Raw genomic sequence first — 20613 nt, forward strand, 5'->3', positions numbered from 1 at the left:
CAACTAATATAATTATAGAGGAGGACACTCATATAAATACTTAGTTAGGCTAGGCTTTACTTATTTAGCTAGGAATAGCTATAGGCTTATCACTTTACCTATAGCATACTATAGTATTAGATTCTACTCAATTAGTATTATTAGTTATCGCACAAGGTTCATCATCTATAGCTATATAGCCTACTACTAACCAGCCTATTATACTACATTACTGCCAGTTTACTATTATGCAGCCTATTTTAGAAGAAGAAGGTAAAGAGCCTACTCATATATACTATTATTATAATCCTACAGCTTATTAGGTTCTGGCAGCTAAGTACTTACTACCTACTACTTTATATAATAGTAGTAATAGTGAGATTTATATTACAGCATTACTAGTTAGCTCTAATAAGGTACCTATTAAGTAGGACTTTAAGTTAATACTTTATATCCCTTATAAAAATATAGAGAGTATTATATAAGTAAGTTTATCTTACTAATATAAGGGATTCTTATCTAACTAACTATATAGGCATACCTTAATAGTTCTAAAGTATAAGAGCGCGCTAAATATATCTTAGCCTTAGATAATAGTATACCTTACTTATATATTATAGTTTCTACTTAGTAATTTAACTACTTATTAGTTAAAATCTAAGCTAGCTCATATAATGCTTTTCTTATCTAGTATACTAGAATTAATAACCCTATTAGCTATACCAAGTATTATAATAATACTAATACTTATATATTTATTAGTTATTACCACCTACCTAGTTTCTTATGGGGCCGCTGCACTAACTACCTTTAGGGTACAGGTAACCTTAACTATACTATAAGTAACTTAAAGGGTGCTAAGCTACCTACTTATTATAAGAGGTATAAAGATAAGATTTATATAGAGGAGTTTTAAAGCTTATACTACTAGGCTAGGTTAGAGGATTAAACTAATTAGGCTTTAACTAAGTAGGATATCCTACCTAATAAGCTAGAGGATCTAGAGGAGATAGTCTTATATAATAACTATTATAATAAGAAGAAGGGAAAAGGAAAGAAGTAAAGGGTAGAAATTAAAGAAGAGGATAGTAGGGAATAAGTAGTAAAAAGGAGAGACTAGAGAGTAGAAGTTAAGATTAATAGTATTTATATAAGGGTAGATAGTAAACTAATTAGTCTACTTTCTATATCTTTATAATATTTACTATAGGCCTAAGTAACTTATTTTATTATTACTTTCTATTTTAATCTATAGTTCTTCTTAGAGGAAGGTAGCCTTCTATTTTTCTAGATTTTTTAGTAGTCCTACTATAGTAGGGTATAATAAGTAGAATTCTTTAATTTTCTATAGTATACTACTAAAAGAACTTATATTATACCACTAGTCATCTTAGTTATATCTAGTCTATTTAACTTAGTATTAAAGCTTCCTATATAAGACTTAACTAGCTTAAATATAGTCTACTTTCTACTTAGGCTTATCTTAAATAATCTTAGGTTTAGGTTTAGTATATTCCTAACTAGGAAGCTATTCTATTTTAGCCTTATATAGCCTATTAGTATAGAAAAGGTTAACCATCTTTATATATAAGGGAAGATTAAGGATATAGGAGGATCTTTCTATTCCTATAATCTTAAAAGGTCTAGTATTAGGAAAGTCTAATTTAAGGTTTAGCTAATTAGTAGACTATCCTATTTTCTTAATATAGATATAATCTCTAATTATAAAGTCTGGTGTATAATGGTACTTATTGGCTTATTAGTATATATACTCTTAGGATTTAAGAATAAGATTCTTTATAAATTTAAAAGCTTCTTATTTTCTCTTTTATAGTATTTATACTACTATATAAGCTATCTTCTCTAGTTACTAGGGGGTCTTAGTTCTTTATTACTAGTTATAGTATATTTAAGGGGAATATCCTAACTTAATCTTAAAAGGTAAAAGTCTAGTAGCTTTATAAGGAAGTATTACTTGTGTAAGGTCTATTAATGGTAGAAGATTAGACTAATTATTCTGAAAGTAATTAATAAAAGGTCTTAATCTTTATATAAGATGCTAATTAATAATCTCTATAATACTATTAGTTTAAGAGTAGTAGGATGAGTTAAAATACTACTCTATACTAGTTAGCTTATATAGTTTATTTATAAATACTAAGATGAACTGAGGGCCTTAATTAGATAGGATAAACTTAGGGTTTCTATAAATATAATAGATATACTTATAAAAGAGCCTAGAGACTCCTTTAGTATTAATCTTCTTTATATAAGGTAAGCTAAAGGTTCTTTAACTTAACTAGTCTATAATAACTAGGATTATATTATAGCCTTTTTAATCTTTAGGTATCTCTTTAAAATCTATAGCTAAGTATTACTAAGGTTAAGTAGGAATCTCTAGGGGTTATAGAAGGCCTAGGTCTTTATTATAAAACTCTTTTATTTAGTAGTAAATATAGTATCCTTACCTATAAATATTAATTATATAATTTATAGCTAGCTAGTAGTAATATTACTTAAGGAGTTTTTATATCTTTATAATACTAGGATAGGTAGTTATATAGGTAGTATATAAAGTATTAAGTATTCTTATATAGAGGTTATTATAATCTAGTATAAAGAGGGTACTATATTATAGTAAAAGACTATCTTTTAGTTCCTAACTATTTCTTTATTTAAAGTCTTATAAGAGGGCTTTCTATCTCTAGAGTTCTAATTTAGAATCTTCTCAGTTTATATAGAGGAGTTTATCTAAAAATAATACTAGAGGAGGAAGTTCTTATTTTAAAATAGAAAGAGGGATAATAGTCTCTAATAGGATAAGATATATCTCTTATATAGCCTTTACTTTTTCTTTCTAAGTCTTTAGGTCTTCTTATTTTTAAGTAAGGTAATTAGTAATAATATTTTCCTTTCCTAGTTAATAAGAGAATTATATATAGAACTCTATAAAAAACTTAGACTATCTAGCTTATTATTAATTAAGTTATTATTTAGTAGAGTAGTACTCTAATACCTAATAGTCTATAATTATAAGAAAAGATTTTTTAAGGCTAATAAGTATTAGTCTCTATTCTTCTAGTCTATTCTTAATAGCTAGCAGTTCTTTATTAGATATTCTATAATAAAGTTCTATATCTACTATTACCTTAGAGTAGAATACTACTAGTTTCTAATTATATAAAGGTTACTAGAGCTATATTAAGATGCTAGTAGTAACTCCATTACTTATATTAGTCTCTATATAAGTATTAAGAGTAGGGTTATAGTTAACTAGGAGTATATTACTATATATCAGCTTCTTAAGTTATTAAATTACCTCTTCTTCTAGGGGTCCTAGTTATTACTATTTTACCTTAGAGTATAGTTTCTCTAATAGCTAGCTAATTTATCTATAGTTAGGGAGAAATTATTAGTAGAAATTATAGAAACCTAGGAAGGATTAAAGAGCTTTAAGGGTTTTTAGTATTAGCTAGTTTTATATAGGTTCTACCTTATCTAGGTCTATTTAAATACCTTCTATAGAAATAATATATCTAAGAAACTTTATATAAGTAACTAAAAACTTACTCTTCTTTAAATCTATCTATAGTCCTACTTTTTATAGTCTTACTAGTACTTTTTTTACTTATTCCTTATACTCTATAGGGTTTTTAGAGATAATAAGTATATTATCTATAAAAGCCATAATAAAATTATCTAAATACTTAAAGAGAACCTGGTTAATAAAATATTAAAAGGCTATAGGTCTATTACTTAATCTAAATAGTAAGATATAGTATTTAAATAACCTATATCTTATATAGAAGGTGGTTTTATCTTTAGAATCCTTAGTAAGATAAATATAGTAGAAAGCTTATTAAATATTAAGCTTAGTATAAATCTTACCCTTTCTAATACACTAAAGTAACTCTATAATAAGAGGGAGGGGGTGTAAATCCTTAGTAGTTTATTTATTAAGCTATTAGTAGTCTATATAGAATCTCCATCCCCTACTAGGCTTTTTTACTATAAGAATAGGAGAAGTATAGGTAGTAAAGCTCTCTATAATAAAGCCTTTTTAAATATTCTCAATAATATACTCTTTTACAGCCTTAAGCTGCTCTAGAGACATTCTATAGAGAGGACTAGGTAGAAGCTCTAGTAGACCATTATATATAAGAGATATTTTATAATTAACCCCTATATAATATAGTAGTAGCTCATTAGACTCTATTTTAGAAAACACATCTTAAAATTCCTTATAAGCAGCTAGTAGCTTAGAAGCTAGTAATTCCTTAGTTTCCTTATCTTTAAGAGCCGCTTAAACTTATATAAGGTTAATAGTATAGATCTCCATTAGCATAACTTATATTTTATAAATAGAAAGCTTAAATATATCTTAAGTTTAGAATTTAATTCCCTTAATAACCTATACTAAGGGAAGGAGGTATTTATTAAATTTTTTATCTCTATAGTCTACATCTACTTAGTATTTTTTCTATAGTTCTTTACTTCACATAGAGATTTTTAGTAGGTATAGAAGATGCTAAAAGGACTAGTTAACTAGTAGCTATCTCTAGACTAGTTTACATCATTTATAGTCTAGGAGGATATTATACTAGTCAAAAAACTATTACCTAAGAATTATATTATTATAGCCAATATTATAAATAAAAGTATAAGTAGAAACCATTTAATCCTAGAAATAGAGTTAAAGATAAAAGTAAAAATTAACCTTCTTATTTATACATTAGTTAAACCTAGTAATATTAAGCCCTTTACCTATTATTCTCTTTTTTATAGTACCTATAGACTAGAGAGTTAGTAGTAGCTTAGAGTAAATAAAACTCATACCTCTAGTACTAGTATTAGCTAGGGCACAAATTTCTAAGGCGCGGCTATTAGATATAATTAAGGTTTATATAGTAAAGGGTACACCTCTAATAAAGTAACTAAGATTTATATAAGAACCCTTAATATATATTACTCTAAGTTTAGACCTAAGGTAGGAGACTTTACCTAGGTCTTATTATTTTCTAATAAAGACTAATCTCCTTTATTTATATAGATATCTTTAGCACTTTCTTCTTCTACTAACTCTATTACCTTTATCTCTAGTTATAGGTATTACCTCTATAAATAGCTAAACTAGCCATAGTAATTATATAGTCTAATCTCTATATAGACTTCTACTTTACCTTTATAGGTTATATTATATAAGGGAGCTCTAGATATAGATCGCACCTATATATAACTAGAAGATAAAGTAATTATACCACCTAAGGTAGTTATCTTTACTCTTTCTTATTATCTCTTCTTTACTCATTCCTTATATAACGTGAGCATTAGTTTTCTATAGTTAGAATAGTAGTTACTAAGACTTTAAGTAATAGGGTAGGCTTATTAGAGGTACTTATAAAAGTTAATATCCTCATCTTACTCTATAGTAACTATATAGGTTTAAAGGAGAGGATCTATTATATTATAAAAGTCCTCTTTCTACTATTTCTAGGGAAGATCTATATCTAAGGCTAATTATATAAAGTTTAATTAAAACTTCTAAAGGTCTATAGGAATATAGTATATAAGAGAGTATAACTACTTCTTTATATCCTTATATTTATATAGACTCTAGAGGAGGTTATCTAGGAATTTAAAGATATCCTTATCTAGAGTAACTTTATTAGCCTTTATATAAGAAGTAAGAAAAGGAGTTAGGTAATATAAGACTTCTCTACTAATATAGGAAATAATATAACCTATAATGTTTTATTTAGTCTCCTCTACTATATCTTTAGTAAAGTAATTGTAGTTTTATTTAATTTTATTTTATATAAGGAGGGTCTAGTATTTATATAAGGGGTCTTCTCTATTAGTAAGAAGAGGAGAATTAGGAACCTTACTACTTTAGTATTTCTTACTACTTAAAGATAAAGTAGAGGTTTTAGTAGTAGTTTCCCTTATATAGGTTAGAGGAGGTCTAAGAGTCCTTATTACTCTACTAGTAGAAGGATCTTAAGAGAGGGTAATAGGTCTTAGGTACTAAGCTAATAAAGAGGGCCTAATATATCCTTCCCTTAAGGCTTCCCTTAGTCTATTAGTATAGTTTAAGAGTATTTACTTAAGAGCCCAGTTCTACCTTTATATATAGTTTAGTTACTACTGCACTTAAGACTTATTTAAGGATATAATCTTAGATTTAAATTAATTAATATCTAAGTATAGTACCTTTATAAACGCCTCTATAACTAGAGCTTAAATAGTATAAGTTAACCCTAGGTCTTAGGTATATTCTTTCACCTCTACTACTAGAACTAAGTAGAAATTATATAAGAGAATAAGGGTAGGTCCTCTCTTATTATTATTTAATAAGTATCTAGTATTATATAAATCTTTAGTACCTTTATATAAATCTTATCAAGTTAATTAACTAGTACTAATACCTTTAGTAGTACTAGACATATTAGCTTTATTCTTAGCCATACTATCTTTATAGTCTTCTACTTAGAATATCCCTTAAGTAGGTTATAGATAAGATGCCTCCTAGATATTTATATACTACCCTATAGCCTTAACTAAAGACTTCTATAGTTAATATATACTTAATACTCCTTAGTCCTCAGATAATACTAATATACCTAATAAAGACAACTTAGGTTTACTAGGGAAAAGTAATAAGTAGTCTTATATAAGACTATAGCTATATATAATATTACTTAGGTTAAATATTATAACACCTTTATAGGTAAAGAAGTAGGATAGAGCTAAAACTTAGAATAATCTTTTATATCTATCATAACTTATAGATTTCTTATTATATAGGTAAGGGCCAAAGGTAAACTACTAGAGAATACATATATATCTTAATTAAATATAATAAGTTAAAAGAATAAAATATAAAAGATACTTACTACCTATATATTTCCTAGTCCTTCCTTTATACTATTCTACCTCTTATCCTTTATATAAGGGTCCTTAGTCATTATTAGGTAAGTTATAAAGGTAAGGTATTAATAGGCTATTATATAGTATCTTCCTAAGGCTATAGTAGCTAGTACTAGGCTATAGTAGCTAGTACTAGCCTGTAGGTTTTAGCCTAAGCTATAGTGGGCTGCTGCCTAAGGTGAGGCTTGTACTTCCTGTGACCGCGTGATGCCAGGTTTGTCTATGCTGGCCCTGGTGCTTATATAGGCGCGTGTACGCCTATCATGACAATAAGTAGCTTATATACCTAAGGTATATACCCTCTATCTATTACTACTACCTTACTAAGTCTAAGGCCTTTATTAAAGGTTTTAATATTAATATTAGTAATAGTATAGTAGTATAGGTAGCTTCTATAGTTATATATAGACTACTATTCTAGACTTTCTAGGATAACTATAATATTAATATCTAGTATATTTATATCCTACCTACTAATAATAATATTAACTCTAAGGTATAGAATAAACTACTTAATAAGCTCCTTAATAATTAATAATAGTATAATACTAATATTAACTATATAACTAAATACCCTACTAGCTATAGGAGCCTTATAGCCTATAAGATTTATATTACTAATATTCTATATTAGATACCTAATAATTAGCCCTAGGAAGTATTAGAATAATAGAGACTAATAGAAAAGCTAGTATTTTATATATAGGAGGATAACTAGATTTTATAATAAGGATATTATTAGTTTATAGCTACTATTTTATTATATATCTATATATCTTTACTTAGTACCTAGCGCGTTTAGTATAGCAGCCCTAGGTTAGGTAGGGGCCCTAGCCTATATAGTTAGCCCCTAGCCCTAGCTAGGGTATTTAGACTAATTAATATATATTTAGCTTACGTGCCTGTCTATAGGACGAGTTATAGTATAGGACTTAGAAACTAAGGAGATAACTAGCTTAGTACATCCCTTAGTTATAAATTCTTTAGTAAATTTATCCCTTATTTTCTTAGGGGTAGGGAGTCTAAAAGTTACTACCTAGAGTACTAGTACTAGTCTCCTATTAGGGGACTTTTTTAGTTTATATATCTTCTAATTTAATAGACCTATATTAGGAGCTATATTATTATACCTATCTAAAGCTATATTTTATATATTCTTAGATTTCTTAGTTACTAGGGTTAATTCCTTTAAATTTTTTAGATTCCTTAATGAGGCTATACTAACCTAATTAGGTATAGTAGTTAGCTTATTAATAGGATTTTTTTTTAAATTTTTATAAATTTTTAAATTCTAGGAAGGTACTTAGGAGGGTTTAAAACTAGCTAGTTATAAATTTTTATTTTATATATTTTACTTATTTAGGGAATTTACCTTATTTCTAAGTATTTTAACTACTCTTTTAATTTCTTTAGTACTTCTAGATAGTATAAAGCTTACTATCTTAGTAATACTAGTCTCTAGGAGTTCTCTAAAAAGTCCTATAAAATCTAGGCCCTTTAATTAGTTAGATTAGGTAGTAGTAAGATTTATAGCTTTAATAAATAGGGACCTAGCTAAATTAATTACCTTATAGAAGATTAGGATATTAGGCCTAACCCTATTTATTTAGCTAGTAATTTATTCCTAGCTAGGCTAATTCTAGCCTACTATAGAAGGGCTAAAATTAAAGGTCTTAGCTAAATTAGGGATAAATCTAGGGGTAGTCTTAAGTTTAGAGGAGTTAATAGGGATAGTATTAACTATCTTTAAATTATCTAGTTTAATTCTAGGGTTAGGGGGTCCCCCTAGGTACCTAGAAGGAGGTAAGGGGGTATTTTCTATACTCTTTCTATAAAAATTAAATAGACTAGTAGAAAAATAACTAATATAAAATTACTAGCTTTTATTTTATATAAACTAAGCTATAAATAAACTCTACTATTACTTAGTAAGAGCTAGCTACTTAGAGAACTAGTAAAGTAGGTAGTTTTAGATAGTTCTAGGTAGTTTTTATTATTTCTTTATTTTTAGGGAGGTTTTTAGGGGGAAGATAATAGAATAAAAATATTCTAAGGGTACTACTAGAATTATCTTACCTAGATAATTAAAATAGTATCCTTATTATCCTAATCTAGCCTAATCTTACTAAGGTTATATAACCTAAGGTTAAATCTAGGTATAGCTCTAAAGTAAGGTATAGCTCCTAGCTATAATATTTACTAAAGACTAGGGGAAGTATAAAAATTTAAAACTAATCTCCTAGCCTTATTTTCTAATATTTTTTAATAATATAAGTATTAGGTATAATAGAACTAAGTATAGGCTTTTAATTAGTATACTTTTTATCCTAATTAGATAAGTATTTATAGAGATATAGGGGGTATAAAGTTATATCCCTTTTCTTATAACCTTCTACCCCTTTCTATATAATAGTATATATAGTTTAGGAGCTAAAAGTTAGAGCCTTAGGTATATTAACTATACTCTTTTAAATAGTAGTACTCTTAGCAAGAAATTTAGAGGTTAATTTATTTTACTAGATATATATTATATAATATAGATCCTTTAAAGCCTACCTATTTAATATTAAACAGTCACCTACTAGTACATATAGGTATAGTAGTCCTAAGGAAACTCCCCTATATACCTCCTACTATCTTATAGGGAGTATAGAGAATAAAGAAAATTACTTAGAGAAGATATCCCCTCCCTAAGTATTAAAAACCTATTTAAAAACCTAGAAACTATAAAGGCTACCTTAGCCTTTATTGAAAAGACTAATATAGCTAGTAAATAGTAGTATATTAAAAGAGAACCTACTATATAGTAGGGTTAAGGAGTTATAGGGATATATATATATATATATATATCTTTATATATCTTACTCCCCTACCTATAAAACCTAACTATATCCTTTATAAACCTATACTCCTTCAGGTTTTACTTATTTCTACTTATATTACTAGTTTAGTAATTTCCCTACAAGGGCTAGGCCTAAAATATCTAATTATAACTACTAAAAAAATAGCTAGGAAAGACCGGCAATATATATATATATACTCCTAATATAGTTATAACCTAATAGGATATATAATATATAAGCTATATAGAAATACTAGGATAGCTATTATTATCTCTTATAGTCAGTCTTAGACTTAAGAGGGACGTTAAACTAAATAAATAAATAAATAAACAGTAGCTATTAAATAATCACGCAACGAGATAGCCTTCTTAATATAATCTCCCATCTTTCATTCAGCATCAGAGGGATAAAACCTGGCCAGGTGTCGCGCACGTGAGCGAGACTGATGCGCTAAGTATTTGCAGGAGAGGATGTCATGTCACATAGAACATAAATCTGGGAACAAGTACCGTGGTGTCCCATACAGCCTCGAGGTGGGAAAAGCTTGTGATCGCGGCTCCCTTTCATCAAGAATACATGGTTCATGTTACCAAATTCTGTCCGCACCAAGGGCCGTTGCAGGCCCCAGCGATACTTGATCCAATCAGTCCGAAGAGGACGGGGCGGCACGACCCGTTTCAACAGTCTTTTTGCACATGCGCAAGAGAGGGGAGATGGAGGCATAATTAGACGTTGATTTGTAGATAGAAGAAAAACAGGACGACTTGCCACATGTGGCCAAGCAAGCGAGCAGACGGCGAAAAGAGAAGAACAGGCAGGTACGTCCAATAAGGACCTTCTGCGTAAAAAAAAGAACCAGTATCAAACCAAACCCCAACCTTTCGCAACCCTCAGAGAGAGACGCATGCGGCCCCAAACCCCATCCCCGTCCACTCCTCCCAGCAATAACCACAAAAGAAAAAAGAGTCCAAAGGAAGGAAGCAGACGACAACGAAACAGAAGCAATGTTGAAGCAGGACGTAACGCAGAGCGACAACAAGGAAATGTTTTGGGGGGAATATGACAAAGTTCGGAACCCAGCCTGCACCATGGGACGCGAGACCGGAGACTTTCAAAATGCTCCGCTGCCTCCCTCCCAATGGCAGATTGAAAAAATAAAACAAGAACATAGGAAAAAGCAATAAGTACCGTGTAGAGCCAATATCTGTCCGCGTCCTCCTGCAACGAATAATGTACTCATGTCTGCAACAAGACCATTGACCTGCTGTGCTAAATTTCGGGCTTGAAATGTACAGACCCGCCTCTGGGGAAGGTCGGAACAGTGATCTGTGATCTGCACTCGACTTCCTAGGAGCCCATTGTTATGGAGGCCCTCGGTTGGTCCCTAGGGTTACGGCGATGGAACACCTCAAACCCATTTCCGGGGTCTAGAATATGATACTGGACTCGTCCAGTTGTTTCAGAGCCCGCCGTCATTGTCGCCGTCGCCTCCGAGAAAGTTGGTTTCGAAAAAGGGGCCACTGTCATCATTGCTGTGAAGGAAGTTGTCAAAGTCGAAGCTTTCCAAGACATCAGCGTTGTCGAGGGCAGCGAAATCCAAATTCATCTGCATGTTGTTAGACTTCGATGCTGATCAAGATAGGCTTTAGACTCACATCGCCGGTGTTTCCGAGTTCTCCAAAGGGACCAGATGCATTGAGATCGACTGGCTGGGCCATGGGTTGCGATGGGTTTGAAGGCGCTGCTGGCTGCTGCTGCGGAGGTTGGTTGGGGGGTTGTTGTGCTGCTACAGGCTTGTTACTAAACGACTTTGAATGTCTTGGCGTTATTGGCGTACTGGGCGTTGGAGTTGGCGGTTCTGCTTCCGACGCTGGCGTAGCACCTGTTGTAGACCCCTTCTTGGCGGGCTGTGCTTTTTGCGGAGCCTGTAGGGTTTTAGTACGTAGCAAACCCGAGTTTGCGGCCTCCCACTTACGGGTTTCTTCTCATCTGCCTTCTTGGCCTTCTTCGGATTAGGTTTGTTGGCCTGGGAGGGGGTCGGAGGGGCATTCGACTGAGTTGCAGGAGAGGATGGTTGGGTGCGGCCGTTCTCAGCGCCTTGTGCTGGGGCAGGCGGAGGTGGCATCTGTTGACTTCGCTGCTGAGGCGTGCCCATTGGCGGAGGCTGATGTTGGTTGGGCTGAGGGCCTGCTCCAGGCTGGGGTTGCTGCTGTTGTCCAGGCTGTCCAGGCTGCTGAGCCTGCTGCATCATTTGCGGTGGTCCCTGCCACATCCCACCAGGCATGCGGCCACCGCTGCGCTGGAATATTTCCATTTGTTGCGGTGTCATCTGTTGGCCTGGAGCGAAACCGGGGTGTGAGCTCGGAGGTCTCATCATGCCGTTTGCCCCCATCTGTTGCGGGTAAAATTGCGGTGGCATTCCCGGCGGCATCTGTCCCTGCTCGAATCCATTCGGCATGGGAGAACTCCGATTCTGCGGCATTGTCCCATCGGGCATAGGAGAGCCAGGCAGACCGGCCTGTCCCAACTTGGGGGTCCCGCGCTTCATTTGTTCATTGGGGTTTGGCGAGGGACCGGCTCTGCTACCCTGAGGCGACATGGCCGGCGGAAAGCCAGGCTGGCCGACAGGGCCTTGGCCAGGATGCTGGGTGATGTTGTCCTGCTCCTGACGCGCCATCAAGAGCCTCTTCTTGTTTTGTTGTTCCAGGAGCATCAGCTGCATTTGGTAGTCCTGGAGCGCATGGTTGCCGCCAGCCTGCTGGCCCGGCGCAACCTGCTGAACGCGAGCTTGAGCACCTTGGAAGAAATCCTGATTATCTGCGCTTTGTTGACCCATTGGCGAGTTTTGCATGCCGGCGTTATTCATGTCCTTTGCCAATTGAGTGTCATTAAGCGCTGCTTTATATTGCAAAGCGAGATTTTGAGAATATACCTGAAGATTCTTCGCCTGCACATTCGGGGTCTGGTTCTGGAAAGCACTGAACTGCTGAGCTGTCATGTTATTGGGGTCCATTCCGTTCGCGATGAGCATTTGATTGGTCTGCGCGGCCGTGGCAGCTGTTGCTCCCATCTGCTGCGGCTGCATGCCCTGAGTCCTTGCGCCGGGAGCCATGGGCTGATTGTTGATGCCATTGTCGAGGCGCGGCCGTTTGTTGGGCGACGGCGCATTTTCCGCGGAGCCGGGGGACTGAGGACGGTTGTTCATGTCCATCTGCGAGCCATCTCTCTGCATTTGCTGGTTCTGCATCATCTGTTGCTGCTGATTCTTCATCTGTTGGAATTGCTGCGCGCTCCTGGCCAACAGTCAGTATCTGAATTGCAGCCACGCGCGATCAAACGTACATTGGGCCCCTGCCGTGCATTGCTCGTTTCTGCATTTCCGCAAAATTGGCAGGCATGCCTATCATGCCCTGGTAGGGTCGAGCGTTGTTGGTCATTAAAATGCGCTGCTGGCTCTCTTGTCGCAGCTGCGCTTGTTGCTGCAATTGAGTTAGTTTTGATTCGTTTTTTGAATGACGAGCGAGAGAATACTCTTTGGTGCTGGAGATATTGGAACGAGGTCTTGGTCCCCGGCTGCCTCTGACGTTGAGCGTTGAAAATATCCCAAAATTGACTCCACCAGTCAAAAAGGAACGAATTCTCGGTCGCGTCGCTGGGCACCGCAGCCTGGGGCAAATCGTCCGGGCACTTGTGAAGGTCGTCTTTGCTGTCGGTATCCATGGCATCGTCGACTCCGTTGACATCGCGCCGGCCAGGGCTTGGTTTGGGGCCAGTCACGGGTTTAGTGTTGGGGTGAAGCTCGTTTTTGACCTGGCGAGCCAGATCCCAATGGTGGTTCTTTAGGAAATAGTCGTAAATGTACGTGTTCAACAGCGTCTGCGGGTCGCTGGGGCCGCGCGCCCCGCCGTTATTTGCGAGCGGAGTGCCACCATTGTTCATGAGCGGAGTGCCGCCCACGGGCCCTCCTTGGCTATTCATGGTGACCATGTTTGGTGGTTGGTTCATCGTGGGCGTCGTCAGTCGTTGAGGCGGTCAGAGGCGATGCGATGCGGTAAGAGTGAGTCGCGTCGAGGAGCGTCAGCGGTTTCGCAGGGAAGGGGAAACGCCGGGCAAAGCAGTGAAGAAAGCCGCCTCAGAGGTCGAGGATGCAGGGCTTCGGCATGAGAGAGCGGCCGGGTCTGATGGAGGCGGAAAGGGCAGCAGAGTTGGGTGGTGGAGGGCGTCGTCGGCAGAGGCGAGGTCGCGCGCAGCGCTGGCAGAGCTTCGGGTCGACGCCGACGGCCGAGGACTGCGACAGAAGTAGAGCGACTCGAGCAGGTTGGTGGACCAGGGCGGGTGGTGGCAGCCGTGCGTGTGCGGCTCTGGGTGTGCAGTGCAGCTCAAGGCAGTTGGGCGATCACGGCGGCGGCGGCGGCGGCGGCGCGGCGGCGGTGATGATGGACAGGGCGGGAGGGTCGCTGTGGTGGTGGTGTTCCAGGATGTGGTCGAGGTATCGGGCGATTTGCGCGCAATCTAATGGCTGTGGGTAGCGAAAGGCGCAACGGCAGCAGACGGGCGGCGGCAAAGCACAGGAGAAGGAGGAGGAGAAGTGGAAGAAGAGTAGCAAGTCGAAGGTATCAAACAGGTCGCAACTTTGGAAAGCTTAGGTAGGTCGCGGACGGCGGAGGAGCAAAGCAAATGGATGCTCCGGGGGCGCGCGACCTCAGATTGGATGCTCATCACGTGCCCGCCTGTGAAGGTCGCCCGCGGGCGGTCCCCAGGGCAGGCCACCGGCCATCCCCAACCCCCCCCTTCTCTGTCCGTTCCAATTCACCGCGACCGCCTCTCCCTCTTCTCGCCCGTCCGAGCACGCTGCGTTTGCTGTTGATTCATGTGCAATTCAAGCTCATCACGTGACTATCTCTCTGCCCCGTACCGTACCGTAGGTAGTTGCGCCTCCACCGGCTGCCCAGGACTCCCCTGTTCAAGGCCATCAGGGTCCCATGCGACCCATATCACCCCCAGCTTACTCGTCGTCCGGCGGCAGCTCGTCCTCGATGAACCGCACCAGCGTGATTCGCATCTCAGTCGAGTCGTTTCCTCGCAGCACGTCACTGACGAAATGCGCCTCGACTTGCATCCCGACCTAGACTTGCGCTTAGCTACGTCATTGTGAGCTTAATTGTCCACTCACCATTTCCAATGCGCCGCGCAACACGCCGCAGAGGATGTTTGAGTACCACAGCTCGTCCTGTGCCCGCCCATCGTCGGGCAATTCGACAAAGTCTGCCAGTGGATTCTCATCCAACACGAGCGAGAACTGCTTGTTGTCGCTGGTCCAGTTCGCGACGGTAGGTGTAATGTTGAGGAAGATTTTGAAGCCAACCTGGAAGCACGTTAGCCGGGCCTGTGACTAGCAAAGGCAAACTTGTCATAAGCTTGGCGCCGTCCATGAGAGTGTTCCTTTGATGGTGACCAAGCCAGAATCACGAGCGGCCCGTCGTCCCCATGGCTTCGGCCACAAGCGTGCCATAGCAAAGCGAATTCCCCCAGCCCAGGATATCAATCCCAGGACAGCGATGCGAAGAAAAGAGACCAAGGGGGCTGAATCGAAATGTAGATGCCTACCTTGGATATCATTTCTGCAACCTCTCGAAAGTTTGAGCACGACGTCGTGTTCGACTTTGCGAGAAAATCTTCCACCAAACGCAGCCCAATGTTGTAGCCCATCTTGTCCAGTTGTCTGTTTACTTCGACGTAATCGCTGTCAAAGTCCTTGCATAGCTGCGCGACGATGGTGCCATAGGTGAGGGTGACGAGCTCGGCGTTGACCTTGTCCACGCGGGTTCTTTTATCGACAATTAGAGTCGCTGATGCATCCTATGTGCAGCAGACTTACTTACTTCCAGACCCTGTAGAGGTTAGCTTGGTAGGTTTCCGTCAACGGGCCAAGAAGCTCACTCTTCGCCCAAACGGGCGGCCTTGGTGGATGCCATGGGGCGCGCGTGGACGCGCAAGTTGCGCCTGCTCGATGGTCGCGGAGGAAACGAGTGCGCGAGGCTCAGCGCATCAAGGTTTGGCAGCCGTCAGAAGGTCCTTTTGTCGTTTGGTGGGTTGAGAGAGGAGGTGTCGTTGAATTTGGCTGAGGAGCAGCCGGGGGGGCGCTTGGAGCTGCCGTGCTGCCCTGGCTCGACTGCGTGTCGTCAGAGTCGGTCGATCCCGAAACTTTCGCCGTGCCCGTAACCAGCCAACAACACCAAATACCTCGACCCTCACCCTTGCCCCCTCATCCTCGCCACCATGTCATCCGAAAAACGCCCTGCTGCCGATTCGTTTGGCTCGAACCAGCTCGTCAAGAGGCAGCGCTCCGACGCGGAATTGGGCGACCAAGTTGCTCTCGCCAATGGCACTGCGCAGAATGGCGCTCTCATACAAGCAGTACGCACTCGTACAATCCACGACATTGCGCGTAGCTGATCTGGGGCCTAGGTGTCGCGCACAAGCGGGCTGCAAGCTCCCATCATGGAGCTAACTGGTAAGTAGCTGACGACACCGACCACACACGCACTTCTCACGCGTTGTTTTGCGCAGGACACTCGGGGGAAGTATTTGCGGCCAGATTCGATCCTACTGGCCAGCATATTGCATCGGGATCCATGGACCGCAACATCTGTGAGTGCATCGCCTTGCCTTCAATTTGCTTGCTAACGACACAAACAAGTGCTGTGGCGGACCTACGGTCAGTGCGAAAACTATGGGATTCTGAGTGGACACAAAGGCGCTGTGCTCGACCTGCACTGGTCTCGCGACTCGCACGTGCTCTACTCCGCTTCGGCGGACATGATGCTGGCAAGCTGGGACCTCGAAACTGGCCAGAGGATACGGAGGCACGTTGGGCACGAGGAAGTAATCAACTGCATGGACGTCAGCAAGCGCGGTGAAGAGATGCTCGTCAGTGGATCTGATGATGGAACCATTGGGGTAGGCAAACTCGATCGCTTACAGCGTACCGTGCGTGCAGAAGCTGACGGAAGAAACAGATTTGGGACCCGCGGCAAAAGGCAGCCGTCGATTACATTGAGACCGAGTTTCCCGTCACAGCCATGGCGATCGCAGAGGCTGGCAACGAACTGTACACTGGTGGCATAGACAACGACATTAAGGTGTGGGACATGCGCAAGAAAGCTGTCGCCTACTCGTTAATGGGGCACACCGATACCATCACTTCATTGCAAGTTTCCCCAGATTCCCAGACGTTACTGTCCAACTCGCATGATTCGACCGTCCGAACGTGGGACATCCGACCATTCGCCCCCACCGAACGACATGTCAAGACCTATGATGGTGCGCCGACTGGGATGGAGAAGAACTTGCTCAAGGCCAGCTGGGATCCCAAGGGCCAAAAGATTGTGGCAGGATCAGGGGACCGTAGCGTTGTGGTCTGGGACGCAAATAGCGGCAAGATTCTGTTCAAACTCCCAGGACACAAGGGCGCTGTGAACGACGCCCGGTTTTCGCCTTGTGAGGAACCGATTCGTAAGTGGCCTAGCGAATGGATGTTGCTTGATATACTATGCTGACCGCTCACAGTACTGTCTGCCTCATCCGACGGGACGCTGTTGCTTGGGGAGCTGGGCAAATGAATGCGAAGACTGCTGTTGGCTGGCCGAAGACGGCGTGAGGCTCCAAGTGCGACAGCATTGAAAACCGTTTTTGCCACAGGATTACATCGTCATTCAATGCGCACGCGCTTGGTTCCCACTCATCCGCTTGAAAGAAAAGCGCCTGCCGTGCGCAAGACGACGGCTGGAGGACATTGGTGCGAGGCAGCGCGAGACGTGGAGGACGAGAGATACGTGATGAAATAGAAATGTAAGTATCGCTGATTGTCCAGTCCCGCGGCGCTCAAAAAAGCCCATTAGCAGGGCTGCAGCGGTCCAGTGTCGCTTGGGTTTCAAGAGGCGTCAGCCGTTCGCGATTGGTCTTCCATGCATACGCCCACACTTTGCCAACGCGACAAGACGGGCGCGTCAATTCGTTGGCCTGCGTTGGCCGCGTCAAGTCTCGCAAGCTGCTCATTTTCGCAGCAAATGTGGAACCTCTTACTCTTTTGCTTCTGTCTTTCGATTTTCCTTTGTCTTGTACCAGTCCGTCACAGTCTTCCCTCCTGCTTGAAACCCCCGCGCTGCCCTGCGTCGCTACAAAGCTCCCCGGACCCATGGATTCGGGCAAAAGCTAGATGCCGATTGTCATTCGTTGGCGTGTATGCCGCTAACTTGAACTCGGAAGACCCTGAGTCGTTGTCACCACGCTGTGTGCTCAACAACTAGCCCCCACACTTTGGAGGTCGCCTGGTGACCTATCAGGCTCGCCCGCGGCGTTAAACCTGCTGGGACGGCTGCTATTGTGCATCAACGAGGAAACCTATACACGTGGCGAGGCCAATCGCGTACTGCGGACGTTATATGCTAGAAAAAGAACCACTCCCCAATGGGCGAGAAAACATTCTTTCAATCTTCCCTTCCATAATTGTCCTCTTTCACTCTGACCAGCAGGCCAATCTCGACACGACAAATCGATCCGCCAACAATCAATGAGCGCACGCGGTCACAATGCCTCCAACGCCGCCTTTGCCAGAGGATGTATCTGCGACGTCCACCATGATACAACAGAGAGTACGGTCAATCCTCGAGGATGGCGACTCGGAGTCCATATACGCTCTACCACTGCCAACCTCGTCTCAAAATCGTTCCACACATGCAAGTTCCAGACTGCCGTTCAGATGGAATCCCTTTCGGCGGACCAGACGAACATCAAATTCGAAGACGAGCGCGAAGAACGATTCTGTTCCCCGCTCATCTGCCGATTCCAGCGGTTCCGCATGGCCGATTGTTCCCCACCGGCCGGGAGCGCTGCAGCAGCGGGACGGGAATACTCCACGTACTCCGCCAACGGCTCGAGTTGGCCGACGAGTGTCGATTGAGCATGTGGATCTTGAGGCGGCGCCGATCCCGATCGAGACTCAGAAAGAGTCAAGACAACGTCCAAGGAAGACGCACAAGCAGAGGCGACGCAAGAACAAGCGCTGTTGTGGCATGCGAGTCTCGCCCAGGCGGCAAAAAGTGGCTCTGATTATGTGCAGCGGAATATTCCTTGTCGCTGTGGCCTCGCTCTGTGCGTAGCAGTCCAATCTGTGTTTGCTGTTCTGGTTCTGACAGCGAATAGACCTCTCGATTGGCCTCACCCGCCCTGTTCCTCGAGAACTCCATATACTGTTCATCCTGTTGATTATGGCTGCCACCATGGTGTTTAGCCATAGCTCAATTCGCCTTTTCATGCTTACCCGGCCTCTCCACTCGTCATCCTCCCGCCGCCACAACCGCCACATCCCTGACCCTGTCGGCCCGCCTTCTTTTAATCCAAGCACGCCTATACGGGTTCATCTCGCACGCGACGAATATCTCGCCGCAGGTTCCTCTACAGCTGCCGCCCCAGGAGTGTCCGCTAGGTCTTCCGCAGAACTGACATTTTCTACGCCACAGGCGCGCCAGACATACAGCGCGCCCGCAACACCGCGCCCCTCTGTCAGCCCTGCGCTGAGCATCCCTCCCCCCAACTTTTCTCGCCCCTATCCCCGCCCTCCCCCTCCCAGCTACGGTGTCTGGCGCACGAGCGTCCCATTGGATCCAAATCTCTTGCACTGGCAACGTGTGTCTACTACTCCTCCACCTTTGCCAAACTCGCTCGCCGTCTCCCTCCCCGTGTCGTTGTCGCCACCTCAAATCGGACCAATGTCGCACGAGCAAGGGCACGTGAAGCAGCAGTCTCAGCAGCAACAAGAGCAAAGGCGTCAGCTTTGGGAAGTCGAAAGTGGCAGGGCAAGAGGCTTTGGCCGCACCAGCGTAAACAGCAGCAGGACGGCGTCGCGATCGCCTAGTGACTGGCAGCGGCAGCAACAACAAGCCGAACCAAGCCGCCCTCCCAGCTACATTTCGGGAGATGGCATGGCCGATGATTTCAACCTCTCGCCGCCTCCACGTCCGTGGCCGGGCTTCCAATCAAACCACGTCTCTCCACTTCCTGGGTTTCGTTCTTACTACAGCTCCCCCTCCCCGCGGTCCTTCCCTACTTTCCCAGTTCCCCACCAACAGCAACTGCCGCCGTTCGTCCACCAGCCGCCATTCCACCAATATCAGCACCCTCCGCTACAGCTCCAGCGCTCTGCCAGCGTCGGCACTGGACTAGGCATGCGCAACAACATGTACGTGCACCCCGCGGAGCGTAAGCGGTACGGTGGTACAGGCCGCGTGGGCGATGCTGGCCGCTACCCGCTGTTTTCAGAAAGAGAAAACAGTCCTGGGGAGTGGATCGCGCAGCGTATGCGCATCAGCGGGCTCAAGCCGGAGGATGTGCATCCGGCATATCGGTAGGGAGGGGATTGGGTCGTGACGGAGCGGGTTGCGAAGGTGTTCCCCTTTAGTTTTTGATGTCGGTGCTGCTGTTTCGCGACGAGCTTGGTCTTCTCATCCGATTGACGGCGTGGACCAGCAGGGCGCGGCACGCGAGGCTGAGATGATTTGCTACAAGGCGCTCGGAGTTGGATATACCAAGCAGTGTGTTTTTTGCGGCCGCTTCCAAAACGAATTTGGTTGCTACTGAGACTGGCGCTCAGTTTTTGATCTGTCTGCTTTGGGCACGCAGTCTCTCTCTTCATCACTCTTCTTCCCTTCTCTATGGATGTCGTCCCTCTCTCTCTCTGTTTACTTTTCGAGCCTCTATCTTTCATTTTCCATTGCGTGCGTGGCGCCTAGACAGACGAGAAGAGGGAGCGGCGGAGATTCACGCGGTGGGTTCGACCAAAAAGGTACTCACGCAACGACTAGCT

The 20613-nt window shown here is 42.0% G+C and overlaps 4 protein-coding genes across 4 annotated transcripts; 2 read left to right on the forward strand and 2 right to left on the reverse strand.

Annotated features, from left to right (window-relative positions):
• Window positions 1-11023: 11023 nt before the first annotated feature.
• J3D65DRAFT_44490 (uncharacterized protein) lies at window positions 11024-14090 on the reverse strand. Its single transcript, XM_066796285.1, has 5 exons — window positions 13281-14090; window positions 13092-13228; window positions 11725-13042; window positions 11405-11674; window positions 11024-11355 (listed from the first exon to the last, which is right to left on the reverse strand). The coding sequence occupies exons 1-5, from the start codon at window positions 13752-13754 to the stop codon at window positions 11209-11211; spliced, it is 2346 nt and encodes a 781-aa protein (XP_066660177.1). The 5' UTR covers window positions 13755-14090; the 3' UTR covers window positions 11024-11208.
• Window positions 14091-14398: 308 nt separating this feature from the next.
• Window positions 14399-15951, reverse strand: J3D65DRAFT_611303 (BET3 family protein). Its single transcript, XM_066798894.1, has 5 exons — window positions 15690-15951; window positions 15632-15640; window positions 15357-15576; window positions 14923-15114; window positions 14399-14874 (listed from the first exon to the last, which is right to left on the reverse strand). The coding sequence occupies exons 1-5, from the start codon at window positions 15722-15724 to the stop codon at window positions 14755-14757; spliced, it is 576 nt and encodes a 191-aa protein (XP_066660178.1). The 5' UTR covers window positions 15725-15951; the 3' UTR covers window positions 14399-14754.
• Window positions 15952-16028: 77 nt separating this feature from the next.
• J3D65DRAFT_643823 (WD repeat-containing protein) lies at window positions 16029-17371 on the forward strand (the record flags this gene model as incomplete). The annotated part of the gene is made up of 6 exons (XM_066802109.1): window positions 16029-16166; window positions 16218-16263; window positions 16320-16400; window positions 16450-16709; window positions 16769-17264; window positions 17319-17371. 6 exons carry the CDS (start codon window positions 16029-16031, stop codon window positions 17369-17371), a joined length of 1074 nt encoding a protein of 357 aa, XP_066660179.1.
• Window positions 17372-18064: 693 nt separating this feature from the next.
• J3D65DRAFT_44511 (uncharacterized protein) lies at window positions 18065-20405 on the forward strand. The gene is made up of 2 exons (XM_066796290.1): window positions 18065-18902; window positions 18954-20405. Exons 1-2 carry the CDS (start codon window positions 18341-18343, stop codon window positions 20156-20158), a joined length of 1767 nt encoding a protein of 588 aa, XP_066660180.1. The 5' UTR covers window positions 18065-18340; the 3' UTR covers window positions 20159-20405.
• Window positions 20406-20613: the final 208 nt, after the last annotated feature.

This window comes from Phyllosticta citribraziliensis, assembly GCF_038025025.1.
Source record: "Phyllosticta citribraziliensis strain CPC 17464 chromosome Unknown J3D65scaffold_1, whole genome shotgun sequence".
Lineage (NCBI taxonomy): Eukaryota > Fungi > Ascomycota > Dothideomycetes > Botryosphaeriales > Phyllostictaceae > Phyllosticta > Phyllosticta citribraziliensis.